The 22,448-nt window shown below is 44.0% G+C and overlaps 1 protein-coding gene across 2 annotated transcripts in view; it reads right to left on the bottom strand.

Annotated features, from left to right (window-relative positions):
* Positions 1–21,321, bottom strand: part of MAP3K14 (mitogen-activated protein kinase kinase kinase 14) — a 30,432-nt gene extending 9,111 nt beyond the window's left edge. The window contains exons 1-4 of one of the 2 annotated variants that reach the window (XM_018555184.1): positions 21,188–21,321; positions 1,205–1,461; positions 822–894; positions 36–228 (exon numbers count right to left, since the gene is read on the bottom strand). In XM_018555184.1, the coding sequence (XP_018410686.1) occupies positions 36–228; positions 822–894; positions 1,205–1,442 (504 nt within the window). In that variant the 5' untranslated portion in view covers positions 1,443–1,461; positions 21,188–21,321. Of the gene's footprint in view, positions 1–35; positions 229–821; positions 895–1,204; positions 1,462–7,354; positions 7,379–21,187 lie in introns of those variants that run through there. The other variant, XM_018555185.1, reaches the window with a different exon arrangement.
* Positions 21,322–22,448: the final 1,127 nt, after the last annotated feature.

Genomic DNA, 22,448 nt, shown 5'->3' with positions numbered 1-22,448 from the left:
TATCGTATTGGGTGTTGAGGTTGTGAAACTCTTACCTGTACGGGCACTGGAGCTAGTGTTTCCTGTTCTGGAGTGGTCTGGCCTCTTTTGGCTGGCTTCTGGCCGTCTTCCTTAATGCTCCTTTTACGCCTCTTCCTTTTACTTTTGCTAAATCGCTTCGGCTGTGCTGGTTTACCCTCTGTAGAATGCACTACATTGTTTGGGATGTGCTCGATGCTTTCAGCCAGACTAGAAAAAGTAGTGAAAAAGTCAATATTGATCACACTGGGGCAGTATCATCCCACACCCCCTCACTGACAGAAATGGAACAGAACATCTATGGGTCATTAGAACTTACAAGAGGAGACTTATGGCATGCGGTTATTTGAAAGTTGGCAAGAGAATGGGCGGGGGGATAGTTAACTCTTATTTTTATTATTATATAATAAAATTATTCATTATGTGACATTATTATATGAAGGCAACAGCAATCAGAAGGTTGAAATGTGCACGAGTACTGAAAAGCTTTTGTGTTGCCAGTTTGCAGTGGTGCTTTTGGCCTTTCACCTCTGCATATTGATCAGAGCCGGACAAATCCCAAGGTCCAGGTAGCCAGTACACCATGCTTTTTTGCTGGCTAAAGTGTGTGTCAAGTTTTGGGTATCGTGGGGAAGGATTAAAACTCCTTTTGGGTTTTTAACGCTAACCGGGGCTCTGAATTAATGTACTAGCCAAAGCTATGGATTGCACTGGTCTAGGGAGGAAGAACGAAAGTTCACTTGAGGTGCATATACCAGCGTTGTCTATATGCCAGAGGACACACAGATTATCAGGTTCCTTACCTGTACTGTTTTGAGTCTTGGTTGTACATAGGACCTTCTTGGGAAGTTGGGCATATCTGTGGATTATTCTCACCTGGAAATTGAGGAAAATAAAATTGAGTGTTTACATACAGCTTTAGAAGGCAGTGCTGCTGTAATGGGGGGTATGTAAATATTCAGCTGTAGGAGATGTTGGATATAAAGTAACAGCAGGATGTGTAAAAACATAGAAAAAAATACAAATTTGAATTAACCGGAATATTAGGCAACAGGACAGGTCTGTGCGGGAAGCAGGAGAACATTATTGTATTAGTTCTGAGAATTTAGTGTCACAATATGAATTATATAAGACATAAAGGAAGAGGAGCAGATTGGTGGGGGTGGAGACAATGGCAAAAGCTTACATTCAGGTTGCGCTATGATGGAGATTCCCATGGCGGAACTCTCTTTTTTCTCTGTGGCAGTCCCATTGAGGAGTAATTTGACCCAGTGGCTGTTCTTATTCTCCACAGGAACAAAGTGGTTTCCAGGTTCACACATTTTATTTTTCATAACCCCATTAGATTGAGACAGACTGAATGGTGGGAACACTGGGGCATTGGTGTAGACCAGGTCTTGACCTTTGTGAGAGTCTATCGCCATCTTTCAAATATGTGCCGGCCTGAAATGACAAAATATTGAGAGATATTCAATGTTTATATTACTGAGCAGTAATAATAGTAAAAAATAAATCTTTGTATCATAAGAGAAGTTGTGTTCAGATTGTACATTGAAATATGTGGCTATAAAATTGAATAAAGCTGGCTAAGCAAAGCCAAGAAATGTTAAAGGAGGATATATATAAATAGGAATACATACTAGAGTTGTTGTTGATAATTCAATCAAAGCTTATTTTGTTTAAAATCCCTTTTATGTAGTGAGTGCTGCCTTCCATCTGCCTATCACTTCCAGCAACTTCCTGGTTTCCCATTGGGGGGAATTTATCAAAACTGGAGCAGAAAGCAGGAACATATTTTGAGCAGAGTTGGATAGGGTTAGGACTTCTGACAATGTTTTTATTGCTGTGGGCATCACAGGGGCAGGGAGAGGCCTCAACAGAAATAAAAACATGAGATTGTGATTTTTGCTGACTATCCAAAAGTACAAAGTTTGGCTAGAGTTGGGCTTTATATGTTGAGTCACCTTTTATGTTCTAAGGGCAACTGTTTTCTAAAATATTTATTTAAGATCTTAAATATCCGTTATCATTATGGCTATCTGTACTAAGTGACGCAAGGCTATACCCTTTTATTATAATGGTCCCGTTTGTAGCTAGAGAAGACCAAAAATATACTCAGGTTGGAAACCAGAATGCTCATTACTGTTTCTGTATCTTCTTTTATTACATATGTGAAAGGATGGGCAAAGTGAGCCTGCCTTTTCTCTGTTTGATGGACAGAGCAGGCTGAACAGGTTATTGCAGAAGCATACTTTCTGTTTCCCTACGTCACGTCCTCAGATTGTTTGGAGACAGCTAGCACTACCACGTTGTTCATCACAAGAGCAAAGTCCCTCAAAAGGCTGCTTGATGCACAGTTGATAGCCTGGCTACCTCCTGATAATAATCCTGGCATAAGACTTCTGTATCGGGCTGCCTTTGACCTAAATCCATGTGGATGTAGGTTTTCTTATCTCCTGAATGATCCTGGGTTAGCTTGACTGCAGGTGACCTGTGTGGTCATCATTTGGCTCAGTGACCACTTGGTTGAAGCAGGTTCGAGAAAGGGTCACGGAAGGTCCTGCTTTACCTAGCTAAATGTTGAAGTTTCTAATTCTCAGAATGGGTGTTCTGACCCCTGCCGCCACTGCACAGTTCTGTAGTGACAAGGTGATCGGAGGAAGGAACAGTGCACAGCAGGATACCCTCCCAGAACTGTCAAATGCTGAGAGACTGCAGCGTTGGACCAGAGGAAACAGGACACAAGCGAGGTCAATGCTCCACCTTTTCTCCTGCAAAGGAGTGCCGTTTTAGTTCATTAGAGACCTAACAGTATCTCCTCAAAACATTATGACTTGAATGGGCTTTCTTCTCCTAATTAGCATGTCACAGATGAGAATACCTGGACTATAAAAGCACCCCTATAATGCAATGAGCAATGCCTCTAGTAAGCTAAGCATTCAATCACCATTTTTAGGGATGCACAGATACTTTTCGAGTACCAGTGCAGATACTTGGCATTTTCATGAGAAGTACCAGGGTTGCTGCGGTTGCAGCTGGGGCCGGGCTCTGGCGCGCCACCACTGTCCTGAAATCATTAGTCTGTATTGCTTTAGAAAAACTGTCACATTACAATAAACAAAAATGTATCAGTACTCGTACTTGTAAGTACTCGGCAAGTACCAGTACTCGTACTCGCAAAACTGGTATCTGTGCATCCCTTTATTTATATTTATAAAAACAAAATCGTACATTAAAACAGAGATGTACAAATCCCAGGAGCTCCGTGTGCTCCTTACAAATGACAGCTGCCTCCTAATTTTTTAATTTTTCTCTAGTGTAGTCTTGGAGCTCAAAAGTATCGGTACATGTACTCGTACTTGTACCGAGTACTGTACTTGGTATCTGCGCAACCCTAACCATTTTTATTGTGATGTGGGCAGACACAAAATTTTCAGGATGTCATTTCCTGCACTGCACTCCCTATTTTAACAGGGAAAGGAGATAAAATGATAGTTGGATGTACTGTATAACATGATTTCAATGGCTGTGTAACAATATTCTGCTTTTGTATTAGACAGGAGTCTTTCTTTAAAAGGAATCCAGTTTCACAACCCTCTCATTTATACAAATATGTTGAATATGCATGCAAGTAGAAAATCTACTTCATTGCTAAAGATGGATCTTGGTAATACCTGTTTCTTGCATATACAGCAATTCAATATTACTTCCTGGAAAGGGAATGCACATGTCAAGAGGCAAGTTTAACGATACACGCAAATGAGGCTTCTGTTGGTGCTGCTAAAGAATGAATACAAAACAGCTTATGCAATAAGGTGTCAGAGCCATGATGATGTACAGAGTATAGTAACCTGAAGCAGCCAATTCAAAATCATCTCTTAACCAAACTGACATAAAGTTAAATCTCAGTGGCTGTTATAGAATGCACTTTATCAGTGGTTCTTGCATAGCCAGACCTGCATTTATTTTATTATACTGTATGTGAGGATACAGATTTGAAAGCTGCCATTACTGGCTAGTTCTTTAAAGTGTAGTCATTCCGATCCGGGTCTAACTACCTTGTTAGTCACTGACCTGAAACAAATAAACTAGAAGTTAAACTTCCCTAGCTACATGCTTGTCCCACGTCAGTGAGTCCCAGAATTGGACTGTCAACTGTAAAGCTTTCTCTTTTAAATCCATAAAAGCAATGGGCACTCATATTTTAGTTTTCTGTTATTTTTCTTCTTAAAGGACCAAGCAGGATCCAACTTTCTTTGTCTGCTAAATGTTGTTATTGGTCCACACACAACAGCACTATTATGGCAGTGATTTGATGGGTGCCTTTAAAAGCTGCCAGATATCTCTACCTCTTCTGCCCCCCGCCCCCCCTCATTGGTCACTCCACCAGCTAAAGGTGTAATACTGTGTAATAAAAAGGCTTTGGGATCTAAATCTAAAAATATTGGTACCCCCTGAGATCTAATAGTAAATAATGTCCAACAGGATCTAATGCTCAAACCATGACTTTAAGGCCTCATTCACACTGCTAAGAGCCGGACCGTACAGATCCGTGTGGCGTGCAGGGCTGTATAGGGCCGCTCCCGGGAAGGACAGGTGCTGCGTGTGATTGTACGCAGCAGCCTGTTCTTCTCTATGAGAGTATGCGGCCGGACGCTCACCCGAGCTGCACATCTGTGCAGGATGGATCCTGTCTGCGTCCTAGCACGGACACCCGCACGGATGTGCAGTTCGGGTGAGCGTACGGCGGTGTACGGCCACGTACTCCCATAGTGAAGAACAGGCTGCTGCGTACAATCACACGCAGCACCTGTCCTTCCCGGAAGCGGCCCGATACAACCGCGCATGCCGCACGGATCTGTACGGGTCGGCTCTTAGCAGTGTGAATGAGGCCTAATTCTGACCTGGCAAATTAAGTCAGTACGGCTGGATTTACAATGCTCCGTGAGCATGCAAGCACGCCTGCTATTGCACATGTATAGGTGCGAATGAGTCCACAGACTTTCCCTTTGTCTTTTACATTAAACTGCAGCACATAGATGTGAACCTGTCACATAGGAAAGAATGGGATTTCTACCCGACATTCTTTTTCATGCAGCAAAATCCAAGAGTTTTGGTGCATGAAGTGTGAATGGGTCCTTTTTTTTTTCCTCGCCATTCTTCTGACAATGGCCATTTTAACTAAGGGCAGGTTACTAGATCTCCCTTTACGTCCTGGAACTCTGGCACATGTGACTAGGACATGTGACCATGGCACATCATCTCAGGGGAGGAAAATGCCTTTCCCTGAGATCTCATGAGATTACAGATGAGGTTTCCCATCAATCCTCTGCTGATGTAACCTTCCCAGGATGCAACGCTTGGGCACCTTATATCACTAATGCCCATGAATGCCAGGACGTGAAAAACAATAATTGTAAGTAAGAGAAATATGTTTGTTTTTTTTAACTAATGAAAGACACATTATTTCATATTAGCATGCAGAGCTGAATGCTGATGTGATTTTTAGAGAAAGGGCGGAAAGGTCCGCTTTGATATAATTAACTAAAACCGCCAAGCTTTCACAGTGCTTATGGGTGAGGCTGCAGCCTCTTGTCACTTAATACTGTTCTGTGCAAGAGCTGTAAAGCTGAGCCAAAATTTGCCCTGAGTTTCCACGAGCTCAGAGGGAGGATGATATGGGAATTGGGAAACAGAGGCGGATGAAATTTAGAGACGTGGATTTCGCAGGGTGTGCCCCAAAGCCATTTAAATACAAAATATGATGAAACACTAATCTGCTTATTAAGAAATTGCTTATTTTATCTGGAAAGCATTGAGTCCAGGATATTTCCTCCTCTGAACTGACTTGGATGTCACTTATGGCAAGTCCCAAGTTCTGTGCTCAGACATTAGATATAACCAAGCTTAGGCATGGTATTTCTGGTCTCTGGCTTTCAGCTCCTGTACCTCTAAAAACCTAAAGCGTATCTAAACCCAAGACCTGAAATGTAATATATTGCACTTTACCAGTTAATAAATGAGGTGGCTGCCTTACTTTTTTTTTCTCATGCTTATGTTAACCTGGTGATCCTGCCACTAACAAACTGCCTGTCCTAGAGTGACAATGCTCACTTACTACTGCGGAGGAGCAGCGTTCTCACCTTACATCGGGAGTACAAAACAGCCTCCCTCTCCTCGTCATCATGTTCTGTTTTCACAGAGACTTGAAACAATGGGGGGAATTTATCAAAACTGGAGCAGAAAAAATCTGGAGCAACTGCCCGTAGAAACCAATCAGCTTCTCTCTTCAGTTTGTTTAGCTAAGCTTTGAAAATAAAAGGTAGAAGCTGATCGGCTGCCTTGGATACCTGCTCCAGGTTTTGCCTGCTCCAGCTTTGATAAATTTCCCTCAATGTATCAGATAACTGCACGGGCAGAAAGCACAGGAAGTTACAAGATGACAAGATTTCTGGCAGGATCAACAGGCATAACAAAACATCTTCAATAGTATGCTTAAAGTGACACTAAACTCAGAAGTTACATTTTAAAAATACATTCAAGTACCTTAACAAGTAACAACAATGTATCTTATTTGTGTATCACTCGGCTGTAGGTCCTCATATCATCTCTGAATTGGTGCCGACACTCTCCTTTCTTCTGGAGGGGGGCTACTTTTGTTTCCCATGGTCCCTGTGTGTGTTGTAAAGTAGTCACCGCTCCAAGCTCGCTCCCGTGATGGACTGCAATCTCAATACAAATTAGTAAACCAAACATGAGATTGATGGGAGTGAGCTTGGAGCAGTGACTACTTTACAACACACACCGGGACAATGGAGAATATAAGCAGCCACCCTCCAGAAGGAAGGACAGTGTCAGCACTAATTCAGAGATGATTTGAGGATCTACAGCCGAGTGATAAACAAATAAGATACATTTATGTTAATAGTTAATGCACTTGAATGTATTTTTAGTGTTTAGCTCCTGAGTTTAGTGTCACTTTAACAGACTGATACGAGAAGTTCATTAATAGGATTTATACATGACTATAAAGTACAGATATGACTGCTTTTTATTCTACCACTGGTAGCTAAAGGGTTGTCATAAAATAGTCTGCTTATGCCTCAAATAGAAATGCCATAATGCTGAACTGGTGGATAAATAACATCTGAACCCCATGACAGCATGCTGATTCTGTACATTACCAAGGTACGCTGCATGCAGAGATGCCACGTTTTACTCTACTATAAACGACTGACAGCAGGACTAACAGATGTGCACCAAAGCAAAGACAAATATTCTAATGACAACCTCTAAAGACTGTTTGCGTTTCATATGTGTAAATGCAGAGACTTACTCATACAGCTGACTGCAGCCTCCATATGCCTGAAACTGAAGTTCGAATGCTATACCACTCCTGTGGACTTAGCACTTTCGGTTTCTGCAGTAAGGTCAGCCAAGCTTGCCAGTAAGAGAACCTCCCTCTTCCATGCTCGCCTGTCTCCTCCTCTCTGTCTTCCCTGTCCTGCACCCCTCTTCTTTTCCCGTTACTTTACAGCCCACGCTGGATAATTTTTTTTATTGTCTGCTTTGGTTTAATTTCATCCTCTATCTTCCATTGCATTTTTTTTCAGTTGCAGAGTTTTTATGCTAAGGTTGCTTGTTGTTGTAAGTAGATACTACATTTATGGGTTGCACTGCCAGACCGATTGCAGGCTTTGCTGAACTGAGGCATTGCCACAGACGCCATTGCTACAGTCACATCTTGGCTTGGTGTGAATCCAGTTTGCCTAAGCCAGCTCAAAAATGTGACTGACACACTCCCTCGGACCTAATCAGTTGCGACAGGCACACACCCTGGCCCGCAGCTATGCGTTACAAAGGGGTCAAAATGCCCCTGACGGAACTGCCGCAACTGATTGGCACGGAGGGGGAAACAGGGATGTTGGTTGCAGTTTTTAGCAGGCTTGGGCGGATTCAGGTGAGCTGGGTTCCCACCAAGCTCTAGCTCATCACTAGTCTGTACTTTTATCAGTTACATTCTTTAAAGCTCTCTCTCTGTGGACTACAAAACACCTCCCCCATTTGTTGGATAGAGGAGAGGGGGTGGTGTTCTAACACTTTTTCAGTCTTAGGGTGACAATGGTGATCTCCATAGATGCAGTGGAGGAGTGAACTTTGTCTCCCTAGGACAGGAAGTGTGCTACTAGCAGGATCACCAGGTGAAAATAAAGGAAGAAAAAAAAGGCTAAAAAATGAAAATGACTGCAGCCAGCACCGCTCAGGACTGGTAAACAGCAATATAACACATTTTGTCATCGGTGGTCACATGTAGCACTACAGCAGTTCAACTTGTAGTCAAAAGCCAGCAGCAGCAGCAGCAGGGCCTGGAATATGACATTACATGACAGCGTTAACATAGAAATGCGAGCCACACCTTCTGCACCGGCCTTCCTCCCCCTCATTCTCTCACATTCTCTCTCTCTCGGTCTAGATCTGCATTTCTTGAGAAATGTTTTCTTGCCATTCTGGAAACTGTATCGTTGTCACAAACAGGAAGCAGGAGGCAGCATTCTAACACTGGCATCGCCTGCTGTCAGTTTCATGGGACCCAAAGGTCATGATCACCGAATACATACGAGTGCCACGCATGTAAGATGCGATCATATCTTTCAGAGCAAATGTCCCATCATGAACAGATTATGAACCGTCGGCGAGCAGGCGCAAAGTCTCGCCATTGGTTGCTTGTCATGAGGCCACATTCATTTCTTGTAAGAACTTTTGTTTAATACTTTTCAGGGTACTGCCTTACAAGCTAATTACATAATTCTTCTATCTTTTTCTCTTTATACCTGGCATTGCTGACCTGAAAATACTATTTGCTAGGCTCTCGGAGTCCAGGCCTGAAACAAACATCTAACCCAGGGGTGGACAACTCCTGCCCTCCAGCTGTTGTAAAACTTCAAGTCCCATGAGGCATTGCAAGACTAAGGCCCGGTTTACACCTGGGCGATTTACAGGGCGTTCCTACGCTCCGTAAAAAGCTCAAACACCGAAATCCCATTATTTCCTAAGGGCATGGTTCCCACCTGGGCGTTTTATAGCGCGTAGGAACGCGATGCAAAAGGCCCTACGCCCAAAGAAGTACAGGAGCGTCTTTGGGGGCGTATTTGCCTCGCATACCCATTAGGATACAGCCCTCGGAAACGCGCGTTTGTCGCACGTTTGTTTACAGCGACTCGTGGTAGAAATGCCCGGCAAACGCGCATATTCGGTACGCCTAGGTGTGAACCCAGGCTGACAGTTACATGCATGACTCCCAGAGGCAGACGCATGTTGGGATGTTTTGTAAAGCACATCTGGAGGGCTGAAGTTGCTCACCCTGCTCTAAACAATGAAGTCAGATTCAAGTCAGTGCTTCTGATTGGCATATTAGTGACTTGTGGGGGCTTGGTGCAAACCCCATTAACCCTTGCCCAAACAAAACTGTCACTGACACACTTCCCTCCAAGTCCAATCAGTTATGGCCAGGACATATCTCGCCTTGTAGCTACATGTCACAAAGGGGCTGATTGGGCCAGAAGAGGTGTGTGTTAGTAACAGTTTTGCACAAGTTTGGGTGAGCTTGTTTTGCAGCAATTCTCTGGACATCACTGGTTCTAATTGACTGACTCAAGAGGATAGCCAGGAAACTAGTAATTTCAGAAGAAGGTCAGCAATGACAGCCTCTGCAGTTTCTTCAGTACAGGCTTCCTTCAGGGCCCATTCATGCCAGCGGATGTGCGTTATGATACACAAGTTGTGATGTGTTGTCACAATATATCGTAGCATTTACTTTTTCTTTATGTAAAGTAAACAAAAACGACTTTATTTAACTCAATGCACAACAGCATGCAATGCTGCACTGCCGTGCATTGTAAAGCGCTATTGCACATTGCGTTCCTTAAAACTGCAGGTATGCTGCATTTTTATGCAACTCACACCAACACACTTGTATGATGTGAGCTGGGCACTTAGGAAATCAATTGTTTTATCAGTGTCCTTGAGTTGAGCTCAGAGAGGGGAAGGGAGTGTGAACGTGACCTTAAAGTACATCCAAAGCCCAAACGTTTCTTTTTAGTTTTCAATTCATTAGAGCCAGGGATAGGCAACCTCAGCACTCCAGCTATGGTAAAACTACAAACCCATCATGCCTCTGGGAGTCATGCTTGTGGCTGTCAGAGTCTTGCAATGACTCAAGGGACTTGTAGTTCAACATCATCTGGAGTGCCAAGGTTGTCTACCTTTGGAGTAGGGAATGGCTAAAACCGCCGTCTCTTTATGTGTCCCAACTGGGAGATTTCCATTTACTTCCTGTCCCATAGACTCAACCGGAATTATTATTATTTTTGACAATTGACAGGAAACTTCGAAATGAGGGAAATCCTCTCTTGAATGGTTGTCACCTTGACAAGTGACCAGATTGGAAGGCTTTTTCTCCTGTTCTGGTGACAATTCAGAATTGACCTTACTTTTAGTCCTGGTCACCATGGCCATGGCCATGGTCATCACTGATGACCATGGAGAGGAGAAAGACAGCAATAAACACCTCACAGGCTTGATGTCGCCTTACCACTCTATTTAAAACCAAAGAAAAAATCCTGACTTCTCCATGAAAATAGAATTGTAAACCTCTGCTGTAAACGTTGGACAAGTCTACCTCCTAAATGTACCATTGCAGCCCTTCATTGTAGACTGGGACTCCTAATTTCCACTCTGTTCAAAGTCTACTCTACGGTATATGGCTGGGTTATAATCAACACCACCTGTGTCCCTCCTCCACACCAGACCCTGCACTTTAATATAGCGTGCAATGTGTATGTGCAGCCAGGCGTGTTTGTGAGATTATTCATTGAAGACTGCAGGATATCCTTCTAAGAGTGACTCACTCAGCCAGGGCCTCTGGCTGAACGCATTGCTAACTAGGTTCAGGTCAGATACTGGACACTATTGAGCTGTTTTTCCTCTGGACGTTACTGTATGAAAAGGGATTGATTGCAAATAACCTTAATGTGAACCTTGGCTTAAAATGTTTTTAAAGCAGCAGTAGTTTGAAGTGTAGGCCTGTGCCTGTGCTGTCCCTGTGTTCCGGTGAAACCTCTTTAGATACTACACCCAGGATAAGAAAGAGACCTTGACTTCTGGCCAGGTCATGATTAAGCCGTACTCCATCCTGACACAAAGTACCACCTCTGTCAGACAAAAGCAAAAGCCTCTGCTAGCTATCGGAGTTCTGGCACTTCACAGTTCTATATCAAGGGCAGGGCTGACTTGGACAGTTGAGATCCAAAGTACATTTTGGGCCCAAGATCCACAAGAACACCTGGCTTAATGTGAACGCGGGCACTTTCCAGGAAATGTTGGACTGCCATTCATACAAAACACTTTCCATCCCTACAATCCTCCCCCCACCATCCAGAATCTGAAAATTCAGATTATACACTTCCCAGCCCACTGCCTCCATTTTCACCAGGGCTCCTGAGCCATCCTGGGATATAATTGTCACATATCTCAGGAGGCATCAGCTTCAACACAATGGCCAGAGGAGGGCAGACCTGGGGCATACGTCATCAGGGGGCAGCTACCTGAACCAAGTAAAGCCAGCCAGGTCCCAATGACGTGCATGCAGCAGTTGATCAACGGCAGGACAATTAATTCCATGGGCGTGTAAATATATATATTGAGGACAACCCAGCAGACAAAATAAGAGTTGATGGAAAACAGAAAGGATGGGGAGAGTGATGTTCCTCTTTAAGATGACAGTGGAGCATATTTCTAAAAACAGGTTGAAGTAGGTTGGACCTCATTCACTAGAAAGTTGAACTCAGTTCACCCAAGCCCACTCAAAACTCTGACTGCCACTCCCTCCTTCCAACCCAATCTGTGGCATTCCCTGCCCCTTTGTGAGGTACAGCTATGGGGTTGGAAATGTGCTTCCCACAACTGATTGGGTCGGGAAGAAGGGGTGGCAATCAGATTTTTAAATGTGCGTGGGCAATCTGTGTTTGTACCAAGCTCCTCCTCATCACTACCCACTTCTAGCTTTGTTATCACTATGAGGCCCCATTCACACTGAGCGATATTGAGCGACTTGCGATATTGATTGACTTTTTCCTATTGGGCTGTATGCAATCAGGAGCAAAATCGCTCGAAAAAATGGTCATGTAGGTCAAGCGATATTGAGCGACGAGATGTGAACAGCTCCATTGAAATGGATTGGAGAAGCTACATAGAGCGATATCGTGTGGAAATATGAGCGATATCGCTGCAAAAATCGCTCGATAAATCGCTCAGTGTGAATGGGGCCTCAGGGTTATACACTAAAGGGTGAAGGATTTGGAGAAGGCAGGAAAAGTGAACAATATAGGTCAAAATAGCTGATTTGGAAAAATCCTCCAGCACTTTCTCCTGCCTTCTCCAAACCCTTCACCCTTTTGTGAATAACCCTGTATGTGTATGGTGTCTCCTTTGTATTGCCTCTTTTCAGTAAGAGAAGCCACATGCAAGGTTGGCCACTTGTTATTTTTTGCTCAGCACAATCTCGGAAGCTGCATGTGATAAGTCAGTTGGCGCACAATGTTTGGATACGATTATACCGGTTTTGCATATGTGTACTTCCTTTAACAGAAGTAATTGTTGTTAAAGAAACAGATTACATTTTGGCAGCGTTTATGCAACAAATGGCGGCTTATCTCTTAAACAAATAAGTAAAAGTAGGGTGGGACGTCTCGGGTCTGAGAAACTATTTGCTATGACTAGTAATACAATTTCCTAGGAACTTTTATACACATGCAGCTCTAATCTGTGAGGCAAAAAAAACAAAGTGCAGCATTCTTTGCCACCAATCAGATCTTCTAGTGATGTGACCTGTAAACTAGAATCTGATTGGCTGCTAAAGTTTCATTGACTTGTTCATTAGTATTGCTCTTTACTGATTGAGCCTGTAAATATACAAGAGTTCCAATTAGTGTAAATGACATTATAAATAAATGTTATTGTTTCAAAGTCTTGTTGACTGTGTCTAATTTTTGATTATATTAAACCTCCAAACTTTCTGAAATGAGTAAGAGGAACACCTTCCAGCACAATGTATCTAGGCAATGAACACACCCCTGCATGTGGATCATTAAGAATATATATGGCTAAAATGATTGGCTAAACCAGAATTGTTTTTTTTTACCATTACATTTCCAGATTATACCAGATTTTCAAAAGAGCAAACAAGATAATGAAGAGATACGATGAAGGTTTTAGTACGGAATAGCATTCTGGGTAGTTAAATAGAACCTTATCATAGACATCAGACCAAAAAGGGGGACAACTGGGGAAAAAAGAGGGACTGGGTTCCAAATTAGGGACAGTCCCTCCAAGACAGTTGGGAGGTATGTTATATATACATATACATAGGGGCAGCCATATTTGCTCATTAGCTAGGCTTCCTCCTTAGTAGAGCTGCAAGGTCCATGCAACTCTATAAGTAAGTTCTGACCCGACAAGGGTAATTAACGCCACAGTTATCAACAGGGATCATAATCCTGTTCCATAATATGTAGATGGACAATCGAAGGAGCAATTAAATAACACATAACCTAATGTTATGGAAGTAAGAAGAGGTGGAGGAGTTCTTTAGTCCAGCAGAAGAGGCTGTTCTGACAGCATTGCATTGGGATTTTTGTGCAGTGCTGACAGCATTGTCACCTTACAACAGGACCTTTTGGAGCTCACTAGATTTCGGACGAGATAAACAGGTATTTGTTAATTGGAGAGATAACACTGTGAAGCGTGCAAGTGCTTAGCACAGACATGAATTTAGCACTGACTTCACTGAACATGTCATAAATACTATTCCTTGATAAGAGCAAAGAGCTATAGCAGTATGCAAACTGCTGTAACCCCTACTAACAGGCTGACTCCATGTTTCTGCACAGATCACTGCAAGGTGATTCCTGATTGCTGTCTGTATGTGTTTGTTATTTACCTGATTTCAATACAACAAAACATTTACATGTGGTCTCAAGTGTTGTGGCCAAGAATGAAACTTGAATTTCTTTGTAAGTACAGTAATCTGCTCATGTGACAAATTAAATATTTCTGTTCTGTTTCAGCACCGGATGTAAGATCTTCACCAGGTTAACAAACGCATTCGTTGACTGTATATGGACATGGAGACAGGAGGAATGAAAACACAGGTACCAGGTAGGCATAGTGTCAGTATTAAAGGGCCTGGCTTCTTTTATCTCAGAATGGTGAATTCTCTGTTCCTAGCCTCGACCACCTGCTTAGGCCATTATGATGGGGTAGTCACTGTTGGCTCTAGAGTAGGGGTAGGCAACCTTGGCACTCTAGCTACAAGTCCCATGATGCATCGTAAGACTCTCATGTTTACAGGGACAATGGCATGATCAGATTTGTGTGGTGCCTTTCCTCTCAGAGATTATATGCAAAACCTTTTTCATTATAAGATTTGTAGTTTCACCACAGCTGGTGTGCCGAGGTTGCCTATCCCTGGCCTAGAGTAATTAGAAAAATGAGGCTCTACTGTGGGTGCTATGATATGACCACTGGTGTCCCTAATATAGACTTTTGCAACCGTTTTATCCCCTAGAAATAATTTTGAGGTCTTAGAGAACCTTTACTATAAATGATTATACCTACAGCTTGCAGTACATTTGAATAATCGGTTAGTTGTAAAGTTTTGAATAAAGAATGAGACATACCTAGTGTATTACACACACAGGGCAGACCATTTTCTAACACCTACCTGTTGTATAGGACAAAATTATTTCCAGTAATAATGATCTGCATGGGCCCAGTTTGCCAGAGTTCACCCAATCCGGTGCAGAACTGTCAGTGACACCCCCCCTCTCCTTCCAATCAGTAGAGGCCGGGGCTTTTTCCACCCATTTGTTATGTGTATCTATCATTCATTAGATACCACAAATCACAGGCAAAATGCACAAAGCCAGTCAGCGACCATCACAGCGATCACGAATGTGAACAAAAAGAAACAAGAAAAGATGTAAACAACAAAATGTTAACAAACCTCCCCTTCTTCCTCTACTGCTGATTTTGTATCACGACTCCCACTGACCACCAACGAAAGGGGAGCACACTGAACACCAATGACCACTACTGAGCAGCAAGGAGGTACATAGGGGGCATATTGGCCATAAAGGGGAACACCGATCACTAATGTAATGGTGAAAAAACACAATGGACCACCAACAGCTATGGAGAACTCTTCACTGATCACCAACATTTTAAAGGGCACACACCATTGACCACCAACATTTAAAGGGACACTCACCACTGGCCGCCTCCATAAGGGGGCACTAACTCTTGACCAGTGAAATCTGCAAGCTGTTCTGTGTATTACATAGCCATGACCTCTGCACTCTGACTGCTGCACTGTATACGCTATGTTCTAAATCAGTGGTTCTCAACCTGTGTATCCTCAGGACCCACATTTGCCCTTGTTCATAAGGTCACGACCCAAGTCGCACTGCAATGGAATGCACAGAATTAGGGTACACACTCCAAAAAATATTTTAAGTTCCACCGAGTCTCCCTTACTTAGGAGAACTGGAGTGGATCCTCAGCCTGGGATCCAGTGTGGGCTGCTGTGCTGTGACAGAGCTTTATCCATATGCGCATTAATTGTACAGCTCCCTTGCATGCCCTGTAGAGGTGCCGGGAGCCAGAATGTCACTCCGGTCCAGGCACCTCTATAGGACACGTTAGGGAGCTGAAAAGCAATGCACGTATGGATGAATCTCCATCACAGCACAGCAGCTCCCTTGCGGCCATAGCCACCATCTCATCCCACCTCAAACTGACACTCGGCGCCGGGCAACATATTTTGAATGGCTGCTTGGCGAGAGAACTGACAGTGTTGGGCTAGGTTTAAACAGACACTGGCAATTAAATACCACTAAAAGAAAGCTCCATTTGTCTCAACGAGGATATAGAATTAATTTGGGTACAGTGTTGCATGGCCGAGTAAGTCAGTCAAACGATCACAGCAATGAATATGGAAGAAATGGTCAGGTAATGAAGGGATATATACCGGCTAGTACTTAAGGGTTTAATGATCCTAAAGCCAGGTGACCACATGCAACAACTTGTTCTAATTTATGTCTACAGTCATCTCATTTGCCTACTGTTAATCGGTATATCATTTATTGATCTAAACTGCTCTTTATTACATGTTCCAGGTAAGTTTTCCGTCTTTAACAATCACTGGGCAGGTATGCGATTAAGATCGTTCTTTCAGATGAACTGACCGGAGATGGCGGCCTACCATATCACACAACACCCTAAGACTGATATCTTTTTTCATACGTGCTTCAAACATACAATGAAAAGAATGCCAACAAGGAAATAGATAGGAGTTTTAATTCCTGCCAACAGCTTGTCGCTGTGTTTACCTTACAGGTCAACAATTCTTCTGATTTTATCGCGGTTGATTTATTAAAGGAGAAGAGGATGTTCTGTGATTACCTGATCGTATGCAAAAGAAAAAAAGGATTTGGCTTTGCATGTGATTGAATGGAAGTTTACACTATGTGAATATTCGCTTCTCCTTTAGTCAACCAGCCTTGTGGCTTCATAAGCAACTCAGTCTCGCTTTGCACTAAAGCAGATGTACTGTATATAGCTACCTTGATATCATGCATGGGGACCGTGCACATGTCTGACATGCATTATGCCTTGTATTCTGATTGTATGAGGTTTCCTATGATGTAGCTCCATGCCCTATTAAAGCTCAGCTCCGGCCTAAACTTTTGTTTTAAAGCCGAACTCCAGGGGAAATTATTATAAACCCTTGCAGTGGGGCTACCTCTGTACTGCAAGGGTTTAGTGCTTGTTATGGTCTAGGGTGGTAAATAAGAAAGTTATACTCACTGGATCCTCAGAGCCGGCCGGCTGTGATAGTGCTCCCTCCAGCCTCTCTCCTACGTTGCAGCGATATATGTTCATCGGCGTCCTCACGTCTATACACTTTGTATAGGACATGATGATTTACGGGACCTTAGACCTCTGCAGCGTAGGGGGAGAGATGCTCCAGAGACCGCTATAAGAGCAAGCCGGCTTGGAGGATCAGGTCAGTATCATTTTGGTTTTTTCCTCCCTAGACCAAAATCAGCATTTATCCCTCACAGTGCAGGGATAGCCCCACTGCAAGCGTTAATAATAATTTTCCTCGGAGTTAAATAGTTACATAGTTGTTAAGGTTGAATAAAGACACAGGTCCATCGAGTTCAACCTTTGGGTTGTGTGTGTGTTTGAAGAAGTGGCCGGGTTATTCTTTTTTAAGAGTAGATAAGTCAGAACTTCTGCAAGGTTATATAGCTGTGTTTGTCCTCATTGGGAAGATTGCCCTTCATTTACTGTGCAGGACAAGAAATGAGGTCACCAGGACAGGAGGTGAGGCTGATCTTCCCAATGGGTACACCAATACAGAGAGGTCCAAACCCTTCCCAACTAAAAACAACATTTTGGCTTTAATTTTAGTCCTTTTAAAAGTGTATTTTTTGAATATAGGTAAAAGACATCTCATGTATATGATCTTCTCAGCCTATTGTTAATGTTTTGAAAGCACTGTGCACATAGGTTTATGCATCCGACAACCAAATTTGCTCCTTACATGAGCATTTTGTACTTCCTGCTTAGTATGGCTACATAGTGGCCATTTTTTTATTGTTCCTCTTTCAGAGATCAAACCCATCAGTCTGCTCAGACATCATAAAAAATATTCTCATGGCTAACTGACCTTATCTCAGTTGCTTAACTTATTCTCTGAGAGGCAGATAACTGTTAGAGGGGCAATGTACAAATGTACTCATGAAACACAATCATCACCATATGTACTGTACCATAATAACACAAAACATGTACTCGCTGAAAGCAATCCGTAACTTCTTTTCAGAATTGTTCAGAAATTTAAAGCAACTTTGTCGCTAGATGAGATTGTTTTAAAAAAAAAATTAACTGCTGCCTGTATATGAAACATTTAATACTTACCTCTCCCACCGCCCACACCGCTGACCTGTCCCACTGCCTATACCACTGACCTGTCCCGCCGCCCGCACCGCTGACCTGTCCCACTGCGCGCACCGCTGACCTGTCCCACTGCGCGCACCGCTGACCTGTCCCACTGCGCGCACCGCTGACCTGTCCCACTGCGCGCACCGCTGACCTGTCCCACTGCGCGCACCGCTGACCTGTCCCACTGCGCGCACCGCTGACCTGTCCCACTGCGCGCACCGCTGACCTGTCCCACTGCGCGCACCGCTGACCTGTCCCACTGCGCGCACCGCTGACCTGTCCCACTGCGCGCACCGCTGACCTGTCCCACTGCGCGCACCGCTGACCTGTCCCACTGCGCGCACCGCTGACCTGTCCCACTGCGCGCACCGCTGACCTGTCCCACTGCGCGCACCGCTGACCTGTCCCACTGCGCGCACCGCTGACCTGTCCCACTGCGCGCACCGCTGACCTGTCCCACTGCGCGCACCGCTGACCTGTCCCACCACCCACACCGCTGACCTGTCCCATTGCCTATACCACTGACCTGTCGCACCACCTACACCGCTGACCTGTCATACTGCTGACCTGTCCCACCACCCACACCGCTGACCTGTTCCACCGCCCACATCGCTGACCTGTCCGACCTGGTTCTGAGCTACAGCGGCTGCAAAATCCTAACCCCTTGCTGCCAGCTTCTAGCAGCCCATTGAGGGGTTGTTATGTCGGGAGGCAGACGTGGGCTTCCCTACCATGTGATCTCCGTGATTGGGTGTCACGGTGATCTCCGTGATTGGGTGTCACGGTGATCTCCGTGATTGGGTGTCACGGTGATCTCCGTGATTGGGTGTCACAGTGATCTCCGTGATTGGGTGTCACGGTGATCTCCGTGATTGGGTGTCACGGCGATCTCCGTGATTGGGTGTCACGGCGATCTCTGTGATTGGGTGTCACGGCGATCTCCGTGATTGGGTGTCACGGCGATCTCCGTGATTGGGTGTCACGGTGATCTCCGTGATTGGGTGTCACGGCGATCTCCGTGATTGGGTGTCACGGCGATCTCTGTGATTGTTTGTCACGGTGGTCGCTGTAATTGGGTGTCACAGTGATCTCTGTGATTGGGTGTCACGGCGATCTCTGTGATTGTTTGTCACGGTGATCTCTGTTATTGGGTCAGGAATGGATACACGGTGTCTGTGTATAGGTTTGTATAGTTTTGTAACCTGAGCAGCACTACAGGAAGAGTCCCTGAGCTGAAAAGGGAAGTTCTCCCCAAGCGAAAATACATGAGGATTTAAAAGGAAGAGCAGCAAAGAGAAGGGAAACAACCATGGATTACAGTAAGGCACACATTACAGTATTGGTTTATGTTAAAAAATCTGAGGGTTTAATGTCACTTTAAGTATGGAGGTCCATTCTCTACAGCGCCCAAGAGATACATGTGGAGCCGGTGTGCCAATTACTTCCTACTTTGTGATTACTTGTGACTACCCTGCTAGATATATATGCTAGGTGGTTCCAACTCTCTCAGCTCGGCTTCCCTGAACTTTTTGTCCAGTAAAAGAGCAATCTCCAGCAGTCAGCCATCTACTAGTTTGGAGTTGGACAAAGAGAGGAGAGCAGAGGAGTGGCTTGCCCTGCTGTACCTGTGTTTTTGTGGAGACACACACAACTTATTAGCACACACAAGGGTGACTCCATAGGACCCTGCAAGGGAAATGAGCTATTCTAATACATGCACTACTTTTTTCAACTGCAACACATGGTATTGTGGTACGAGCGCATTGTGGTCGGGAGGTACATTTGGGGGGGCCATTCAAATGAATGGCAACGCAGCACACCTGCCACACTGTAACTCACAGTAGGTGCCATGCGATTAACGCATGGCATTGGTGTGAACGGGCCATCAAACAGGATATCAGGACCAATGCTCAGGGAACCAGCTGATTCTGCAGGAAAGTAACATTTTTAAACAACAAGGAGCAGCATCCATTGTAAGTGATTTCATGAGCATTTACCCTTATCCACTCCAAATGAAAAGGTCAAAAACACATTGGAAACGCACATCAAAACGCATGTCAACACACAAAGAAAACACAAGTCAATACACTTACCTAACACCACAAAAAACACACCTCTATGCACATGAAAGGGTCTAAAGCAATTGCAGCTGTTCACTTTGCAAAGTAAATGTTGACTTAGCTTAGTAAATAGGGCAAAGCTGTGTTCACTCTGAATAGCCGATCATATGCAAAGTAAACTTAAAACAGGATTTTTACTTGCTCTTGATTGGATAATAGAAGTGAGCACAGCTTCACCTTATTTACTAAGCAAAGGGAACATTTTCTTTGCAAAGTCAACATGCTTTTTCCAAAGTCAGCCTCCTTTTGCTAAGTGAACAGTCTCTATTCCTTTAGTAAATCAACCCCTTGGTATATAAGTGAAGGAAGAGGGCCAGCCACCACAATAACAAGGAGGGCTTGCACGCCTGTAGGGTACAGTGAATTACATGCACACTCTTGCATAGTCCTCGTGGACAAAGCTTCCGATATGTAGGGTGGACAGTGATGAACGTAAATTGAGAATATGCCATGACAGGCGTTCATTCTATGCGCTTTTACACTTACAGTTCTATAGAGTAGCACTCACAGGGCCGCTCCGATTTCTGGTTACAGTAACAACACAAGTTCTGACTGTGAACTTTTTCTATTTGCACCGGCAGTTAAAGTTTCAGGACCAGCTTCCAGGGGTCTACCCCCTTCCTCTATGGTCCAAACAGTACTAATCTAATACCATGGTGGCAGCACTGTTTAGACTATAGAAGAAGGGGGTAGACCCTTGCAAACTTGTCCTGAAGATGTAACAGTTGGTGCAATTAAAGTTAGAAAGTAGTCAACAGTATTGTTGCAATATTATTATTATTATTATACAGTATTTATATAACAGCAACAGTTTGCACAGCGCTTTACAGCATGGAGGTAGACCGTACGGTTACAATACAATTTCAGTACAGGAAGGCGATAGTGCACTCATACAGCTACAATCATCTTAAGCATGGTTACACTAACAAGGTTCAGCACAAAGTTTGTTGATCAGACCTCAGACAGAGGCTAGGATTTCTTACCAGCTTATGCGCTTTTCCTTTGCCTCCCTGCTTGACTTTCACGCTTGCTCTTTCCTCTGTCAGCTCCCACTTTGGCCTCCCATGTACTCTTTCCTACCACCCACCCCCCCTTCCTCCCAGATCCGATCACACTTTGCTCCCTATAGTTTAATGCTTTTTTTCTCTCTCTTCTTCCTGCAAGTCTATAGCCACCCCTCCCACTGCCTTCTCCTCCTAACGTGTGATGATCTCACCCCCTCCTCCCCCTACCGGCTATCATTTTGTGTTCCCTGATTGGTCCACGGGCTCATGGAATTTCCCGGCAAAGGCTAAGTTTACCAGAAGACGCTTGTTTATTGGTCTACATTGTGTAGATGTTGAACATGTATTGCTGGTCATGTATAAAGCATATATGTATTTCAATCACTTAACGATCAAACAGAACAATGCGGCCATGATTGACAACGTTTCCGACCCTGGCATAAGTTTTCAACCAACTTCAGGAGTGCTTTGAACTAAGAAGTGCAGGAAGTGTGTTAAAGTGACACTAAACTCAGGAGTTAAATCTTAAAAATGCATTCAAGTACCTTAATTATTAACAAAAATTTATTTTATTTGTGTATCACTCGGCTGTAGATCCTCAAATCATCTCTGAATTCATGCTGTCACTCTCCTTCCTTCTGAGGGGGGGCTTCTTTTGTTCTCCATGGTCCCCGTGTGTGTTGTAAAGTAGCCACCGCTCCAAGCTCGCTCCAGTGGAGGACTACAATCTCATATTTAGTTTACTAATTTGTAATAAGATTGTAGTCCATCACGGGAGTAAGCTTGGAGTGATTGCTTCTTTACAAAACACACACAGGGACCATGGGGAACAAAAGTAGCCACCCTTCAGTGTCAGCATCAATTCAGAGATGATTGGAGGATCTACAGACTGAGTGATAAACAAATAAGGTATAGTATTGTTAAAGGTTAAGGTACTTGAATGCATTTTAAGATTTAACTCCTGAGTTTAGAGTCACTTTAATGTATTTTAACTAGGGATGTCCCGATGCCACTTTTTCAGTCTTAATAAATCTCCCCCCCAAATCTGCCCTCACTCACTGTGTGACTGTGCCGGAGAGAGCAGGGACGAGTCAGCGGTAGCGCTGGTCCAGTGGGAGGAGCTCCAGGTGGGGTCCTAATTTAGCTGACTTAGAGGTGCCTGGCAGTTAAATTAGAACCCCACCTGGAGCTCCTCTCTCCTGACAAGCGCGCCGCTGACTCATCCCTGCTCCCCTGCTCC

The sequence above is a fragment of the Nanorana parkeri genome, unplaced genomic scaffold (assembly GCF_000935625.1).
Source record: "Nanorana parkeri isolate BGI_ZX_2015 unplaced genomic scaffold, ASM93562v1 scaffold187, whole genome shotgun sequence".
In the NCBI taxonomy this organism is placed as follows: domain Eukaryota; kingdom Metazoa; phylum Chordata; class Amphibia; order Anura; family Dicroglossidae; genus Nanorana; species Nanorana parkeri.
Note: the sequence above shows the minus strand (reverse complement) of the source record. Positions and strands in the feature narration are given on the sequence as shown.